The sequence below is a fragment of the Talaromyces proteolyticus genome (assembly GCF_021365285.1).
Source record: "Talaromyces proteolyticus strain PMI_201 chromosome Unknown BGW36scaffold_2, whole genome shotgun sequence".
Taxonomy (NCBI): domain Eukaryota; kingdom Fungi; phylum Ascomycota; class Eurotiomycetes; order Eurotiales; family Trichocomaceae; genus Talaromyces; species Talaromyces proteolyticus.
In genome coordinates this window covers 3,028,114-3,044,145 of record NW_025764278.1, presented here as the reverse complement: position 1 = coordinate 3,044,145, position 16,032 = coordinate 3,028,114, and the positions used below count along the sequence as shown (strand labels likewise).

Sequence of the window (16,032 nt, the reverse complement as noted above, 5' to 3'; positions counted from 1 at the left end):
CCATAGTTAGTTAACATTCAATCACGTTATCAACTACAGTTTTATGAGATTATTATTCGGTAATACCTGTCTCAAGAAGCGTAGCGTATAAATTTATATATAGTAATATGACGTAATATACATAGAAACTGTGCGAATCACGAATAGGGCTGCTGAAGCCAGTCCAGCTGCTCTTCCATTCTCCGAACCGTCCGCCCAAGAAGAGGGCGATCGATGAAATTATTATACACATCGGCCTTTTCCTCCTCTGTAAGTAGAGATGGCCACACTTTGAGCATGTCTTCAAGCACATGAGAGAGCGTGAACGGATTGCGTTGTCGAATAGATCGATTCCATGGTCGGTTTGAGAGTCCGGCTGCACCAAACAGAACTTGAAGACGTTCGCGACACCCTCGCCGTACAAAGCTTGGATATATCGTAATCCCCATTTGCTCGAGCTCTCGCAGCAGGAGTAGTCCTCGCATCCAGCGAATCACCTGCCCGCCTTGATTATCGGGCATCTCGTGTTCCAGGTGCCACAGTTCCAACTTGAAGCCCCATGCGATGAGGGCCATTTGTAGACGCGGATTGAATATCAGCCGTGATTCAGTCCGGTGCTTAGCTAGAAGAGTCTCGGCATCAACCCCCTTTGATCTTGACAGGCTTTGAAGAAATGGCGAATCTTGCACCGCATAATGCCGCGCGAGCCATACGCACAGATGATGGATTTTGTCCCATTGATCGTGTCTGTTCTTACCTAGACGCAAGAGCAGTTCGACCCAGTAAGAAGGATTGAAATCAGATTGCAGTTTCAAAGCCATTTTCAATATTCGTATCGCAAAAGCCATTTCGTCGACCTGGGGATCTATCTTATATGCTGGATGTTTGCCGCTACGTCGAGGGCTGAGTAGATTGTTGAACATGTAGTTTATACTCTCCTCCGAGAGTGCATTTCCGTCAAGCAATATTTTGCCTGCAATATCTGCAGCTGCTGACCACTCACTGGCTGTTATAGAGACGCGGAATTGGATGTTGTCCAAGTTGTCCTTGGCTACATCGTTGAGAATCGCTTTGGTCAGGTTGTATAGTCGCCAATCTCGGGCCATCAGATATGAGCACAAAAAGTGTTCTTGTAGAGCCACGTCTTCAAAAACATCCGGGTGTTGATCGCTGCGAAGAAGGTCTTCCAGGACAATGTCTTTATTATCCATTGCGAGTTTCTCAAGAACTCTTGTAAATGCGCAATCGCGTATAGTAACACCTGCATCACGCAGCGCCTTCATCTTTTCCAAAATGTCTTTCGGTCCTTTTGCTCTAAGAGCCATCTCCTTGAGTGAAAGCGGCCCAATTGCTTGGACACCAAACATTTGTAGACCATTTGTTATGGTGTCAACGGTCAAAGCTTTGGTTGCGAAGAGACGCGCCCCAAACTCGTCTTTGAATGCCCTCTCTTTGATCCAGGAGTTCCCATCATCCTGCTCTGAGTTCCTTTCGTGGCCTGTTGTAAGATTTAAATCGACGGCCTTCTTAGACATAGCAAATTCATCTTGCAGAGTATCGAGGTTAGTCTTGATTTTCCGGATTCTATGCCTCACTTTTCTAGAGAACGTGTCCCTTTCTTTCTTAGCAAAAACTGATAGCGTTCTCATTAAAGTAGCATCAGAAGGCAGATCCTTTCTCTCCACTAGGAATTCATGCATGTACAAGGCGTCCAAAGGGTAACCTTGCTCCAACAAAAAAGAAATCACAACATCATAGATCCTATGGTCTGTTGTCGCAAGGCAAATCTCTCCAAATGCTCTCAATCCCGGGCGAAATCCCAATTTGATGGCATCTGCCGAGAAAAGATCCCAATCCGGTGGTTCCACAGGATTGCATGTCATAGCTTGATCTATGACCAGTGCGATGTCATTTGCGGAACGCAAATGAAAGGCTTGCAGCTTGCGGTGCCAGGCAACAGCTTGAACTGGCATTCCCTGTTCTAAAAAACCACCAACAATGGCCTGATAGAACCTGCTCCAGGGTTGTCCAGTTCGAGACCAGACCTTCTCGGCATAGTCTACTAATTCGTCCAAGAATTGGTTGTTTTTCAGACCCACGTTGACAAAGTTCTGCCAAATATAATCTGCTATTCGCCCCTCAACAGGCAACTGTACTTTGTCGGCCCGGTAAGAAATACCTTTCCATATATCGATAACACCTGAATCTCCGTAGTGACGCTTCCGATAACGAAGAAGTTCTTTCCATAGGTCATAGTCTAGACGTCGATTTGAATCATCCACAAGCCGAGTCCCAATGTTTCCCGGATGGCCGACGTCTGACTCGTATTCCAATTTACTCGCGTCAAGCAATAACGACGATTCTCTTTGCAGTTCTGTTGAGGAAATCCGCGAGAGTGTTTTAGTATCAATGCTGGTGATTTCATGAATATGGAGCCTTTGTGACGTCGACGTTCGATTCGTAGGAGAGCTGTAAGATCGTAGCTGTCGTGCATTTTTTTGAGGAAGCTGGCATCTAGCGCATTCCCCGATGCAATTAAGCTGTTCAAGTTTCGCCGACGATGAGCTCAGCTCGCTCAGGAGTGCAAGAGCTGACGGCCGCTTTAGGAGCCGCAGCAAAGCTGGGCGCATCAGATGCAAGTTGAGGCGAACAAGCGATTTATGCAATAGCTGAACATTCTCACAGGTCACGGCCACGCATAGCGCTGAAAGCAAAGCAGCAGCTCAAGCTCCGTTGAATAATTATCTGCCAATCACGGCGTTTGCACAGTTTGCAGTCTTACACGTGACGGCATGGACAAACCCGGCGGAAGACGGCTGCAGCCTCAGGCAGGAAGGAGCGTGACTGGCGGGCCGAGACATTGCCGGCCGTCGAACCTCAGCAGACACCGGCGTCACCACCACTGCTCTCTTGCTTTCTGCCATTGCCCTCTCATCTCCCCTCCACAACTCCAGTGTTTCTTGCTGAAGCTCGCCAAAATGGTTTCTCGCACCATCCCACGCCTCGCTGGGTGAGTTTTATGGCCATTGCATTTCACCATTCCCCCACAATGCGTCGCGACCTTTTTCTGAGTGCGAACCGTCGACATGGCGGAGACCTGTGACATGGATACACATCGAGAAAATGGCAACCCCAGGCTGACATTTACTTCCCTCCGACTAGTTTCGTTTACCGCGAAAACCGCGTCCCGTATTACCAGCGTCTGTTCCAGCAGCACGACGGCCAGCGTCAGTGGTGGAAGGTGAGTTCGACAACGGTTGGAGCGAGCAAGTGGAATTTGGTATTCTGACGAGAATCTCTCTATAGACTAGCCGCTCTGGCGCCCTTCTGTACCCCTACTACATCTCTCTCTGGGGTACTACTTTCAGTACGTCGCAGCTGATGGAAACGACTACTTCAAAAGCACGTTCGCTGACCATGCATAGTTACCACATACGCCATGATCCGCCTAGTTCTTGTAAGCTTCCTCTAAATTCAGCATTCCCAACGGCGTCATAATCAAATGCTAATTTTTTTTAAATAGGGAAAGAAGACTTTCTTCGGAAGCGAGTAGATTGATCGCCATGTCTTCATGATATCTACTTTGGTCTGAGATGCTCCGTCAACAATACATACATTAGTGTACTATTATCGACAGGATAAGGAAAACCAAGAAAAAAAGAAATGTGGTTGTCGACGGTGTATATAAAATAGAACTTCAAGTCATCAATCGTTTCCTTTGTTCATATAAACTCCAACCTTCAACTATCTCTCTTAGAGTCATACTCTACGCTAAATAAGGACCTTACTTTCGACAAATTATCTCCCCATGAGTGATGGTAAACCAGCCATCTTTATCTTCCCCCCATGCCTTCCATGTGCTAGCTATCCTCGACAGATCCTCTCTCGTACAATAACCACCTTGCTCCGCCTTCTCAACATAGCTCGCCGCCAGAACCCTCTCAGCCCAGATATCACTCCACCACTTCCTTTCATCGGGCGCACTAAAACACCACGTGCCCGCAGAACAAGTGATGTCCTCCCTCCCAAACCCAGCCTCCTGTGCCCATACATGAATGTACGACCCTGGATCCGGGTTCCCGCCGAGCCCCTTGCCCACCTTTCGATAAATATCATACCACTGATCCAACCCTTTGAGCCTAGGGTACCAACCCATCGTCGCCGATTCCCGCAATGCAAGAAGTCCACCAGGCCTCACCACCCTCCTCATCTCCCTCAACGCCCTGACCGGATCCGGCACATGTTGCAGCACCTGGTGCGCATGCACAACATCGAACGTGTTATCGGCATACTCCTTGAGATCCAGGGCATCTGCGACGGCGAACTGGACATTGGTAACTTGCTTTTTCTCAGCGAGAAGGCGCGCCGCGGTGAGCGGTTTGCTGGCGTATTCCACTCCGATCACGTAGCCGTCTGGTACGTAGCGGGCGAGGTCGATGGTGATACTGCCAGGCCCGCAGCCCACGTCGAGTATCTTCATGTCGGGCTTCAGGTAGGGAATTAGATAGGCCGCGGAGTTGGCCACGGTGCGCCATTCGTGTGTGCGGAGTGTGGCGGCGTCATGGTTAGAGGCGTAGACGGAGCTGCTGCTGGTGGATGCCGCCTTGGAATTGGGAATGACAGTTGACATTTTGCTTGTCTTTTGTATCAATTGATGTAAGGGTGGTCGATCCTATGTAACTGGCTTATTCTTCAATGTGGCACCTAGAATCTAAGACGAGTGGATGTTAAACAATATGGACGATCTTAGATAATCGGATACGTAGAAAGACGGTTTCAGGACAGAAAACACCCGTGACGGGTAGAAATGGTGTTTATGGAAAGATATAACTAGATTCCGATTGTTTGACGATTGAATTGGATGTAAATGCATTGTTACTGTTATAGTCAAAGTGATATGATTGGTGTAGCTTCCCCGCCGCTGGGCCGTCGGAACTCCACAGCCGCAGGTGACGACATTGATTGAGGCTCGCAATTAATTCCGGGATAGAGATGTCACATCGATGATACATATGTCATTTCTTTAACTGGTTGCAACGGAGTCGCGTTCAGAATGAAATGCCGAATGTATTGGTCAATCGCTGTCAAAATAGATGCTTTATATACACCACAAAGGAAAGATGAGTCTGATAAGACGATATGATAGCTCAAATCCAACCAGGTTAGAGGGGAGTGTTGGTAGAAAAACCAAACTAAACCAGAAACGCAACGAATGCAGACCGCAGATTGATTGAAACGACAAAAAGACAGCTTCTCCAAGTCTAGAAAACACAAACAAAAATCAAAACAAAATGCCGGTGTAACAGAATTCCCAGGACCGCCAATGGTATCATTCAAAGAGTAAAAGACAACGAAGAAAAAGTTAACACCAAATCCCTCGATAAACCGCTTTTCGTAGTAATACAACAATGTGCTAAATAATCAAATTTAAATGTCAATTAAAAATGTAAAGTCGCTTTCCAGAAAACGAAAATGTGGTCGTGACGGTCGTGATTCTGCAACCCGGCGCAGCGTGACTAGGAGAAATTAATGCATGACAAGGTGTGAGAAGAAATATTTATACGGTGACAAATGAAATAATTAATGGCCATAAGCTGGAGGAGGAAGTTCTTCGCGACCATGGTTTTCCCAGTAATCGGGAAACTGGTCAGGTTTCAAAGAACCAATCTTCTCGTCGTGCATTCTGCGTGCCAATTCACCAGCCATTTTGTTGACCCAGGCTTGCTCTATAATACCTCTAGGAGGTATCTCGGTATATTGAATTGCAGAGCTGGGTAGGCGTCGTTCAGGAGATTTGTTATTGGTCCGGCCTGCATTAGAAGGAAGTCGGACAGTGTTTCGAGGTGTTGCATCTGGATCCGGAAAAGCATCGACAAATGGGTGAAGATCCATGCTTGAGGATGTTTCTCCAGTTTCTGGTGCAGATGCAAGGGGTCTTGAGCGTTGAGTTAAGGTCCGTTCACCTTGCCCCATTCTTTGACGTTCATAGACCGTGGGGAGGTGGAGGTCGCTCTGAGGAGAGAGTGGTGGGGTTACTGGATCGTCGTTCTTTTCTTCAGAGAAATGCGCTGGAGATGAGAATACCGTCGGAGCACTGGTCGTGGTCTCAAAGCAAGAACTACTATCTCCGCTGACACTTTCAACGTCGTCTGTAGTCTTCGGACGGCGTAGGTCTACCACGCGCTTCTTACGCTTCTTTGTTTGAGACTTTGAATGTCGACCGGATCTCAAATGTAGGCCATAGCTGCTAAAGTTGCTTGACCCACCGCTTTGCAATGAGACTGTACTGGCATTATCAACAAACGAGTGCAAGGAACCGATATGTGATTGAGTTCTCGACAGTGCCGGGCTCATCGGAGATGTTAGGGTGTTGCTCTCTCCTAAATCCGATGATGCGGTCCAGGCTCTATAAACGACGTCCCGAATAGAGGGAGTGAACAGGGACAACGTGCGCTGCGAGTCTGTCAACGCAGCTAGACGAAGTAGATTCTTTTGCGAGAATAAGGAATGGATCTCAACGCCAGAGTCCAGCGATAGCGAGGCAATCTCCGATGGGTTAAGAGCGTTTCCTAAAGCGTCGACTGGATCTTGGGGCGGGCTGGCTAGAGGATCCTGGCCAGGACCAGGTTCTGCTGGGTTTTCCAAAGTGTTGGCTGGCGCTTCCTCTTTGTCACGATATTCCGGTACCCACAAGCGTAAGGATAAGCGGTGAATGATTGCTGGTAGCTCGTCCATAAACAATATCCTCAACTGGCCCTCGATGGCTTTTTGTAAGTAGTCGCGAACGAAGGGTATCGAATCGAATGTAGAAGACACTTTTAACGACTCAAGGGGATCGTTACGAAAGACAACAGTGATGCCTTTTTGTTTCGAGAAAACGAGAACGACGAAGCCGGATAGTCGGAATTCAGAGAGCGTGATCTGAAGTGGTATCGTCAAACCGGCAGCAGCAGCCAGCGGCTTTGGAGATGCGAAAGAAGGGCGTGTCATGAGGAGAGTGTTCATGGGGTTGGCTTGAACCCTCGTTTTCAAGGTCAAGAAAGCATCGCCCACATATGACATCTTAAAGATGCCGCGAAACCGGTCCTCTGCAAGATCCCCGACCTCCAAAATTTCCAAATCCGGCGGTATCGATCCCAGGTTCAACTCAGTGACCTTGATGTCATCCACAATGATCGGAGGCTTTGGCGACTTATTCAGAGCGGCCGTCAACAAATCCTGAGCGCGGGTGTAAAAGCCCGCGTCGGCCATCAACGGCGACCAGTTGAAATTGAACGCCATCTCGAGGCATCGACTGTTGGCAGGAGGCTGTTGAAAAGGGCCCCTCCAACCCGGTGCAATTTGATGTAAATGCGATACCAGAGGCTTCCAAGGCGGTTGTTGATGGGGGAGGAGCAAGAAAAAGAAGGCCTCGGCTGGGAGGCTTGAGGGCTGACGGCGGACGCGTGCGAAAAACGGCGATCCGTGAGCTTTTTTCCTATCTTTCCCGTGACAGCGGCGAATGAGCGGATGAGATCATGCGACCGGGGTCACCCCACAGTAAATTCTGATCTGATTGCCCCGCAAGAAAAGGGGAGCAGGGTGGTAAAGAAGGAGTACAATAATGGGGTACTAAAGAAAATTTGTTAAAAATTCTAAGGAGTCGTCGAAGAATGAGAAAGTGAGCTGTGAGCTGTGAGCTGTGAGCAGCATTTGGAAAGGGGTAGGAAAATTGCACGTGCGGGGCGGAAAGGAAGGAGCTTGCCGGCCTTTCCCAATACGTCATGCCATAGTTTCAGTTTTTGTGTATACACTATACACCATTAATATTAATATTAATATTAATATCACAATAATAATCATATTCATCTTGAGTGTTTGATCCACTCCTGAGCCGTATTCTGCTATTGTTGTATTAGAGAGCCTGTGTAGATTTCCAACCAAGTCAGGATTTTCTACGAGTACAAAACCCGTATTGATGCCATGGATGGGCAGTCAGTGTTGGTGATGAAATCGCTTTTCGTCCTGCGACATCGAAATCTAACAACAGCTATTTGCTGGGAAGTCCTTAACCTATAAAAAGTTCTGTAATGTACTGTCTGACCATAACCATAGTTGATTGGCATCGGCAGAGTCAGGATCGAGTGTTGAATATAAGCCCCCGTCCCAAGAAAATGTTGGAGGTCCCAGCATTAGATATTCCTCATAGGAACCGGAAAAATTCTGAGGAGTTTGATCATTCATTATTTCATTCGTCGATTCGATCCCAAGAGCCCCGCCTTGCAGGTGTTGAGCAAATACTGAGATGACAATCAGTAGCAAGTTCATAGTTTCAGCAACTAGTTGCATATATAGACCTACCTTCCTGTAAAGGGGTCAAAAAGGCTTCGTTATCTGCAGCTGGTAAAGTGCCATGACCACTATCCTGGCTAGCGGACGCGACCACATCGGCTTCGATCAAGTTTCTGGGTCTAGTGTTAGGCGATCTAGGCCGAAGACCGCCAAGAATAAGCTGCTGTTCGAATTGCATGACCGCAGCTACTGAGTCCTCAAGAATCTTCATACTTTGAGCTGAAAGAAGTTGTCGATCCGGAAAGCTATTCTGATGCAGACGAATAATAGCCATAATACCTAGTTTTGCTTTTTGGCTGGAAAGCGACAATGGCTCCGAAAGGATCACTGCGCAGAGAACTATACCTGCCGTGAAAAGGCATATACCAACATGCATGACTGCGTGTGTTCTGCGACAAGCCTGGAGGATGTGATTATACTGAACCAGCTCTGACGTTCGCAGCGCAGACAGAAGCAGTTGCTCTCTGTGAAGAGATGAGTCATGTCCACCGTCAGTGGTACCACCACATGTCATGTTGTGACGGCTGTCCCCAAAAGCCACGCTTCTATGAAGGATAATCTGGAGATTGTCGTAAGTTAATTGAAGCGCCAAGGCTTGCAACTGACAGAGTGATGGCTTCTCCGAAGGAGCATCGTCCTTGTACGTCTGTAGTCGTAGACTTGCCGGCAGTTGCATTTGCCAAAGAAGGAGCTGACCATGGAGGTTGTTTACGGTTTCCAACCGATCTGTCTGGCTCCTGCGACCCAGGAAAGGGCCCATCAGTCGATAAAGCTTGAACTTTTGTCGATGGTATTCCAGCAGTGCACTTTGATCTGAAATTAGTTGACCTTCAAGGCGTACGTCGGCTGGAGGCTCAACACTGCAATCAGACTCATCTATGGTACAGGGTCTTCCGAAGGCGATGGCGGCATATCTTGTGCATCATTAGAATTTTGTCTGAGCTTCGCAGAAGAGGAGTCAGGAAAGAATAACATGGATTATCAGTGATACGTACTTATCAAAAACTTCAAGCGCCCACCATGACCGTCGCCTCACCTCTCTGTTGATATCTGAAATCCCCTTCCACATAGACTCCCGATGTAATCCAATGATCTGAGCGATCTTGACGCCGCTTCCAAGAATACCAATGCCAGATGTGGGATGGCCGTTGAACAAATGGAAGCTACCTAAAAGTATACAAACTTGAACGGCCTCGACATTTGGTGAGCCAATGATACGACAAAATTTATTTTCAACTCGTGTGAAAATGGTCTCGGAAAATCGACGCAGTGAAAATTCGTCTTGATCAGAGGATCTACCCAATGAGGAATAGTGGGCACCTAGCCCAAGAGCCAACAACGCAAGCCAAAGGAAGTTGTTATCAATTGGGTTTACACCTTGAGTGGATGTTAAGAAGTTCTCGTAGCGTTGTCGAAAATGCTCCTCGTGAAAGATCTAGAATGAAATTAGGACACGCAATAACCGTCTCGATTCTAGGAATGCTACCATCATAAACCAATTGACTGAGTTGAAAAACTGGTCAAGCAGTGTATCAAGTACTTCTCTGGGAGGAAGTAGTAACCCGATAGTATCTTGCCATGATTGCGCGCTGGCTGAAACCGATCCTTCCATTTCTTTTCCTCCCGGCAACGCTGAAGTGTCGTAGGCCGGATAACCATGAGGTACAATCTTTCAATTTTAATTATCATTGGACGAGAAATGAAGCCAAGCAGAAACCCTACCTTCGTGGTCAGCTCCACGATGCTCTGTTCCGGTAAAACGGCCCTTTCTTCATCTTCGGAGCGAGTCTGGTCCAGGCTAGGGCTAGCCTGCGTATTTACCGCAACAGACTGTTCTGATGATGGACTAGCACCAGTGTTCCTACTAGGTACGCATGGCACCCCAGCTCGGACACATAGTTGGCATGGCCGATGTCGATCGCACTGATCCTTAGTCAGATTCGAATGGAGTCTATGACGAACAACATACTCCTGATTTTCGCGAACGGCATCTCTGACAAGCTGACGAAGTCTTCTGCCGTCGTCGTCTGGTGGGATTCATGATTCGTGGTTGTCCAATTCGGCGCGCAAGGTCCGACGGAGTTTTCTGAATGATGAATACTGCTGGGTTGATAGCTAGCCAATAAGGACGGCATCTGGGCTGACAAGCTCCGTCGGAGCCACAACTTTATTACGCATATACATATAGTCAATGTCGTCATAGGCAGGACCTATTTAGTAGCCTCAACAGAAGGATATATAGTTATAAACCCTACTCCCGTCTAGATTTAATGATGCATCGTCAGAATCAAATCCATTGGGTTAATTGGAACATTACTTAGCTTAAAAATCTCGACAAAGAAAAAAGAATGGTGCCCCCTCGCAAAGCTCTGATCGCCGTCACTTCGGCTCATGCTCCTCTATACCCCGAGGGCAAAGAGACTGGTGAGTCCCCAGATTGAAAGGCAGTTCAAGAGTCGAGGGAAATATAACCATCACTAGGGTTATTCATTACTGAAGCTTTGCATCCTTTCCTCGTATTCAAGAATGCAAGCTTCGATGTTGATCTGGTGTCGGAGACCGGATCTTACCAGGCCGACTGGCTCTCGCAGCAAAAGGACTGGCTTAATGATAAAGATAAGGCTATCTGGGAGGACCACTCCAGTGAATTTCGTTCGAAGCTTGACCATCTTTTGAAGCCGAGCGACATCGACCCCAACAACGTACGTCTTCTTTATGATATAAGCGACGCGAGCTAACAAGCTATTGAACTGATTCAGTATGGCATTTTCTTCACGTCGGCTGGTCATGCTTCTTTGATCGACTATCCCAATGCTAAGGGTCTACAGAGCATTGCATCTAAGATGAACACTCATGGTGGTATCATCTCTGCTGTGTATGGACACTTTCACGTTCCAAGCTAAAGATTGCTAATCCAAGTAGGTGCCATGGCGGTGCTATCTTCCCGGGAATAATTGATCCTAGTACAAGAAAGTCGATCATCGCTAATCGAAGAGTGACTGGCTTCACTACCAAGGGTGAGGAGGAAGAAGGTGTTCTTGACACCATCAAAAGCTGGAACCGCCCTACCATTGAGGCGTCGGCGGCAAGCTCGGGAGCCACATGTGAGTAAAACGGTCTATAAATTGCTACGTTGAAAATACGATTTGCCATTCGTGTCTGACACGACTTTAGATGTCTCTCCTCCTGGACCCTGGGACGCGTTCACCATCACTGATGGGCGCATCGTGACTGGTGCCAATCCTGCAAGCGCGCATGTGACGGCTGAAGCGGCAGTGAAGGCATTTAACACTCTGTAAAATTAGGCTACTCATAGGAAATTGGATGCCTTTGAACACCTAGGTAAAAATGAGAGCATCCTCATTGTTGTTACATTAATTATTCCATTATCCCAAGTAATCGAAAACATATCAACTGCCTATAGCTGGCGCGTCTCTCTAGCAGGTGTACTGCTAAAACTCGTCATAGCAGTCGACGTCGTAAGATATTTTGCAACAACCAAACGGTGTAATAAATGATGATATCAGTTTCGAGGAGTATTTTAAATATAACTCTCACTTGCTCATCAGAAGTAGCAGTCTCTTCTGATTGGCTCGACACAAAGAGCTATCCGGATCGGGAATGGCACTTCTGCCCTTCGTTGCGACGCAGCTCTGGCAACAAGCACGCTAAGCTTCATTAGGAAATGTGTCAACACAGTCCCAGCTGCGGTATCCAACTCCTACCACTCTCTGTAATTACAGCCTACGTGAATCAGGAGCGAATTGAGCATTCAAGTAAAGCGACCAGAGAACATGCCAACAACACGAACGGTTCAGACAAAACGGGTCTACGGCAAGCGCAAAGCGAACGCCCCCAGAGCGGTTTTGGAAAATGGCAGTCCTCTCAAGGTTGCGGACAGCAGCGATAGTTCTCTCGACAGATCTGCGAAGTCTGGTATTGATGAGGAAACAACCAAGGAAATAGAAGCTGGCCTTTCAGCATTGAATATTGAAGAACCAAGTACAACGGAGCTGGAGGAGAAGGAACAACTACCACCCGCAACGCCAGCACTTCAAAAACACCGTCGAAAATCTATCAAAACACCACTGAACCGACTTCAAGAGAACTCATTGAGACTGTTTTCATCGCCAAAATTCGATGCGCTAGCAACCATAAAGCCGAAGACTCCTCTCGATCAGGAAAGGCAAAGGAGACTTTCCTTCACTCCGAGACAGCCACGGGCCAAACCACTGCAATCAAGAAGACCGATAACGCGACTATCCTCAGGCTGCGTGGAAGATGAGAAGTTAAACATATACGTCAGCCAGATCCTCAACGAAGCATTGTCCCCCTTCGCAGCGCAGGGCGTACAGAAGTTCAGCTCGTGGGCGGCGAGGTCCGAGAGTGCATTTGATCCCATAAAAATCGCCGAGGGTTCATATGGAGAGGTCTATAAACTACGCTTGCGAGATGATCTATGCAAAAATGAGATGTCAAAGTCGAAAGTTGGAAAATTACGTGCTTACGGAGAAGGGGTCTTCAAAATAGTGCCATTGCGGGCACAGAAAGGACCCGGGTCCAAAAAATTCACGAGCATCGACGAAATTACGGCTGAAATCAAGCTGCTCAAACTATTAGATCCCATCCCTGGGTTTGCAAGATTCCGAGAAATCCATGTCGTTCAAGGCCGGTTTCCGGAGTCGTTTCAAAAGGCATGGGATATATATAAGGATACAAAAGATGATTGTATGAATCCAAATCCCGCCAACAAAAGAGCATACGCCAATAGCCAGCTCTGGGCCGTTTTGGAGATGGACGATGCTGGAGTTGAGCTGGAAAAATTCTCTTGGTCCTCCGTGTTTCAGATCTATGATATTTTCTGGGGAGTAGCGATGGGCCTGGCAAGGGCCGAGGAATTTGCTCTTTTCGAGCACAGAGACCTTCATCTCGGAAATATCTGCCTTCAGTCGACGAGGTCGGACGGGGATATGCAGTCGCTAGCTGAGTTGGATGCAGCCGCGTGGAAATCATCAAGCGGTTTTGGTATCAGTTCCCTAGAGACTACAATCATCGATTACTCGCTTTCCCGTGCCGAGCTACGGTTTACAGATGACCCAGAAGAAAAAGTGGGAATTGCTTCGTCTGATCTGGATAGTAAGCAACTTTTCGACGCCATTGGTCGGGACGAGGACGAGATTCTTCTACGAAACACATATAGATAGTGAGTATCTGGGTGTCTATTTCACCGGGAATACGACTAACACTACAATTTAGCATGCGCGCACAACTCTATACCGGAAATTCCCTGACCGTCGAAAAACCGCCAAAGATATCGGGAATATGGGCCGAGTACGCCCCAAAGACAAATTTACTCTGGCTACTTTTCATCCTCAAAAACCTAATGAAACGTATGGAACTCAAAGACTACATTGAACAAGCAGAACAGAAATCACGAGAACCTCTAAAGCCATCCCACCAAAAAGCCAACCAGCAAATCGAGCATTCTACAGAGCCAACAAACGCCAAATCAAGGCCGAAGAACCGTAACCCTGCTGTCGGTAACGTCCTGATGTCTCTCCAGAACACTCTAAGTGGTCGGTTGAAAGATATTCTTGAAGTACTCGATATCGAGCATGGAAGGGAGGATATGTGCTGTGCGGCGGATTTGGTTGCGTATGCGATTGATCAGCAATGGTTGGATGAAAGAGATTTCTTTCTTTCGTAGGGGTTATGATATTATTTATGAGTCGTACGAAGCATATATATATATACACATTTGTGTTTTTTACAAGAATAGGATTGTCTAGCATAAATGGAGCGAGCATGTTTTTAATCCTGGACGAAGCTGAGTAGTAGTTAATGCTGCTTTTCTATAACACCAGGGTAACATTTCCTTTAGATACCATTTGAATTAGAGAGGTCGTTTTCAATTGATTAAGAATGGACTCCAGTTCCGCATATGATACGAAAAAAGCTGTGCGGATACCCCAGAAAAGACACACTGTGAACGAAGTTATATTTAATTCATGATTGACGGAGGAACTGGGGATTCTATGGTAAGCAAAAGGAATCTCTAAAGCCGTTTTCTCACAAAAAGCAGCAAAAAAAAAACATTGAGTATATATGCAAAACAACAACCCGAAATATCCATGACAATACATAGATCGAACCCAACGCCGAGAATAGTCTTATGCACTGCTAACAAAAAAGCTCAATAGACTCCCCGTCGCCAAACCAGCTACGAGCATCATAGTCATAAACCCGCCCGCCGCCTCACGCTCGTCAACAGTGACATACTGGCCCGCGCCCATCATGCAAACACTTCCCAAGAAGCCGTTCGTCAAGCCGAAGCCCAACTGGACAATAAAGAGGTACAAGAAATCATTATTCGCAAAAATCGACGAGCCGCCAAGGCCGCGAACATTGCAAGACATGTACAACGGGATGAAGAGGAGGCGCAAAAGAGCGAAGATGAGGAGGGCGCGTGGGTGTTTGGTTGAGTTTGCGAATAGTGGGACTAATGGAGATAAGCGGCCGAGTAAGTCTCCCAAATTCCACAATAAGAAAGCTAAAGGAACGAAGACCTCTGAGTCGAAGAGGCGAGATCTGGTCACAGGGTCGTGAGAAGACTGGATTTGGGCCGTGAAAACTGGGAACACCATAGTCACAGCAAAGCATGTGAATACGGCTAGAGCAAGCCATTTTAGCTGTAGGAATAACTTCCAAAGGCTAATGCTTTTATTTGGCCCGTCAAAACTTGGCTGATGTGTACTCTCAGTTCGTAACTCCCTCTGAAACCATTCCGATCCAGCGGTGTGGTTCATAAGGTTCACGAATGCTAGGAATGCCAGAACGGAGATGAAAACCGCGACTAAGAAATAGCCGAGTGCCGACTTTGTATATCCATTGCTGTCGTCAGTTCCATCCGTTTTCGGGACAGGCAAATTGGATATTATTTGCACAATCGAAGGAAGGACCCCGGCGATACCCTGGCCAACCATGATTGCCTGCGTATACTCTGGTCGACCAAATCCAGCAACATAGGCGAACACACCGTTCTGATTCATACCTGTTGCGAAACTTGCGCCTAGCACCATCGTCATCACAAAGATGTAATATAACCCCACAGAAATAGCGCGGAAGAAGACAGTTGAAAAGGCGAGGAATAAGAATACGACTGCGAGCACGAGGAGCGACAGCGCGATACGAATAGGGTAGGATGCATTTTTTTGTAGTTTTGCGAGTGCCAGAACACACAACAAGTTAGTCACCGTCGATACTGAGAGGACAGACGGTTCATAGTGTTCTGCAGCCCACGGGCTGCTCTGAAATCGATGGCGGAAATACGGCTCTGCGGCGAGGAACATGTTCCTGGGACTTGTTAAGATCGGGTTTCGATACAGTGGTAAACCATGGGTATTCATACCACGCCCATAGCATTGTTACTCCTAGTAGCAGGAATACTGCATAAATCCTCCATGAGAACGGATTTCTCGGCGGATCATCGCTGTCTGGTATGTCCCGTACATCCTGTCCTTCCGTGTCTGCCAGTGACTCGTCATCTTCGACAGCCTCGTAGGCCGGACGAGAAGCGAGAAGCCTCGATAAAAGACTACTAATCATGACGACACTTGTTAAACACTGTAATTAATTCTTTAACGTGAATCTATGTCATGATTGCTTCTTCGTGAGACTCTCGAGTTGAGAGATCAGATAATACTCCGCATGACGTCCCGAAAG

At 47.3% G+C, this 16,032-nt stretch overlaps 8 protein-coding genes across 8 annotated transcripts; 3 read left to right on the top strand and 5 right to left on the bottom strand.

Annotated features, from left to right (window-relative positions):
* Nucleotides 1-63: 63 nt before the first annotated feature.
* Nucleotides 64-2,686, bottom strand: BGW36DRAFT_370787 (uncharacterized protein). The gene has a single exon (XM_046215283.1). It carries the CDS (start codon nt 2,607-2,609, stop codon nt 138-140), a length of 2,472 nt encoding a protein of 823 aa, XP_046077187.1. The 5' UTR covers nt 2,610-2,686; the 3' UTR covers nt 64-137.
* On the top strand, nt 2,684-3,689 carry BGW36DRAFT_370778 (uncharacterized protein). Its single transcript, XM_046215282.1, has 5 exons — nt 2,684-2,989; nt 3,142-3,220; nt 3,286-3,346; nt 3,405-3,436; nt 3,503-3,689. Exons 1-5 carry the CDS (start codon nt 2,772-2,774, stop codon nt 3,530-3,532), a joined length of 420 nt encoding a protein of 139 aa, XP_046077186.1. The 5' UTR covers nt 2,684-2,771; the 3' UTR covers nt 3,533-3,689.
* Nucleotides 3,690-3,763: 74 nt separating this feature from the next.
* On the bottom strand, nt 3,764-4,609 carry BGW36DRAFT_394304 (ubiE/COQ5 methyltransferase; the record flags this gene model as incomplete). The annotated part of the gene is made up of 1 exon (XM_046217901.1): nt 3,764-4,609. One exon carries the CDS (start codon nt 4,607-4,609, stop codon nt 3,764-3,766), a length of 846 nt encoding a protein of 281 aa, XP_046077185.1.
* A 950-nt stretch (nt 4,610-5,559) lies between these two features.
* Nucleotides 5,560-7,260, bottom strand: BGW36DRAFT_288336 (mitochondrial distribution and morphology protein 34; the record flags this gene model as incomplete). Its single annotated transcript, XM_046210564.1, has 1 exon — nt 5,560-7,260. The coding sequence occupies one exon, from the start codon at nt 7,258-7,260 to the stop codon at nt 5,560-5,562; it is 1,701 nt and encodes a 566-aa protein (XP_046077184.1).
* Nucleotides 7,261-8,031: 771 nt separating this feature from the next.
* BGW36DRAFT_423686 (fungal-specific transcription factor domain-containing protein) lies at nt 8,032-10,351 on the bottom strand (the record flags this gene model as incomplete). Its single annotated transcript, XM_046219862.1, has 6 exons — nt 8,032-8,258; nt 8,320-9,224; nt 9,306-9,745; nt 9,797-9,979; nt 10,033-10,233; nt 10,280-10,351. 6 exons carry the CDS (start codon nt 10,349-10,351, stop codon nt 8,032-8,034), a joined length of 2,028 nt encoding a protein of 675 aa, XP_046077183.1.
* Nucleotides 10,352-10,543: 192 nt separating this feature from the next.
* On the top strand, nt 10,544-11,651 carry BGW36DRAFT_370773 (class I glutamine amidotransferase-like protein). Its single transcript, XM_046215281.1, has 5 exons — nt 10,544-10,734; nt 10,792-11,012; nt 11,070-11,185; nt 11,233-11,414; nt 11,485-11,651. Exons 1-5 carry the CDS (start codon nt 10,659-10,661, stop codon nt 11,607-11,609), a joined length of 720 nt encoding a protein of 239 aa, XP_046077182.1. The 5' UTR covers nt 10,544-10,658; the 3' UTR covers nt 11,610-11,651.
* A 401-nt stretch (nt 11,652-12,052) lies between these two features.
* On the top strand, nt 12,053-14,131 carry BGW36DRAFT_313745 (uncharacterized protein). Its single transcript, XM_046212525.1, has 2 exons — nt 12,053-13,513; nt 13,567-14,131. The coding sequence occupies exons 1-2, from the start codon at nt 12,105-12,107 to the stop codon at nt 14,015-14,017; spliced, it is 1,860 nt and encodes a 619-aa protein (XP_046077181.1). The 5' UTR covers nt 12,053-12,104; the 3' UTR covers nt 14,018-14,131.
* Nucleotides 14,132-14,480: 349 nt separating this feature from the next.
* BGW36DRAFT_287215 (nucleoside transporter-domain-containing protein) lies at nt 14,481-15,915 on the bottom strand (the record flags this gene model as incomplete). Its single annotated transcript, XM_046210492.1, has 2 exons — nt 14,481-15,663; nt 15,719-15,915. 2 exons carry the CDS (start codon nt 15,913-15,915, stop codon nt 14,481-14,483), a joined length of 1,380 nt encoding a protein of 459 aa, XP_046077180.1.
* Between the last annotated feature and the right edge of the window lie 117 nt (nt 15,916-16,032).

What these genes read in the sequence shown, in the direction of transcription:
- BGW36DRAFT_370787 (XM_046215283.1), bottom strand. Translation starts at nt 2,609, where the DNA reads ATGCGCCCAGCTTTGCTGCGGCTCCTAAAGCGGCCGTCAGCTCTTGCA.
- BGW36DRAFT_370778 (XM_046215282.1), top strand. Translation starts at nt 2,772, where the DNA reads ATGGACAAACCCGGCGGAAGACGGCTGCAGCCTCAGGCAGGAAGGAGC. An exon ending in TCTCTGGGGTACTACTTTCA is followed by an intron (nt 3,347 to 3,404) that starts GTACGTCGCAGC and finishes GACCATGCATAG; the next exon opens with TTACCACATACGCCATGATC. An exon ending in CCATGATCCGCCTAGTTCTT is followed by an intron (nt 3,437 to 3,502) that starts GTAAGCTTCCTC and finishes TTTTTTAAATAG; the next exon opens with GGAAAGAAGACTTTCTTCGG.
- BGW36DRAFT_370773 (XM_046215281.1), top strand. Translation starts at nt 10,659, where the DNA reads ATGGTGCCCCCTCGCAAAGCTCTGATCGCCGTCACTTCGGCTCATGCT. An exon ending in GCGACATCGACCCCAACAAC is followed by an intron (nt 11,013 to 11,069) that starts GTACGTCTTCTT and finishes GAACTGATTCAG; the next exon opens with TATGGCATTTTCTTCACGTC. An exon ending in GGTGGTATCATCTCTGCTGT is followed by an intron (nt 11,186 to 11,232) that starts GTATGGACACTT and finishes TAATCCAAGTAG; the next exon opens with GTGCCATGGCGGTGCTATCT.
- BGW36DRAFT_313745 (XM_046212525.1), top strand. Translation starts at nt 12,105, where the DNA reads ATGCCAACAACACGAACGGTTCAGACAAAACGGGTCTACGGCAAGCGC. An exon ending in CTACGAAACACATATAGATA is followed by an intron (nt 13,514 to 13,566) that starts GTGAGTATCTGG and finishes ACTACAATTTAG; the next exon opens with CATGCGCGCACAACTCTATA.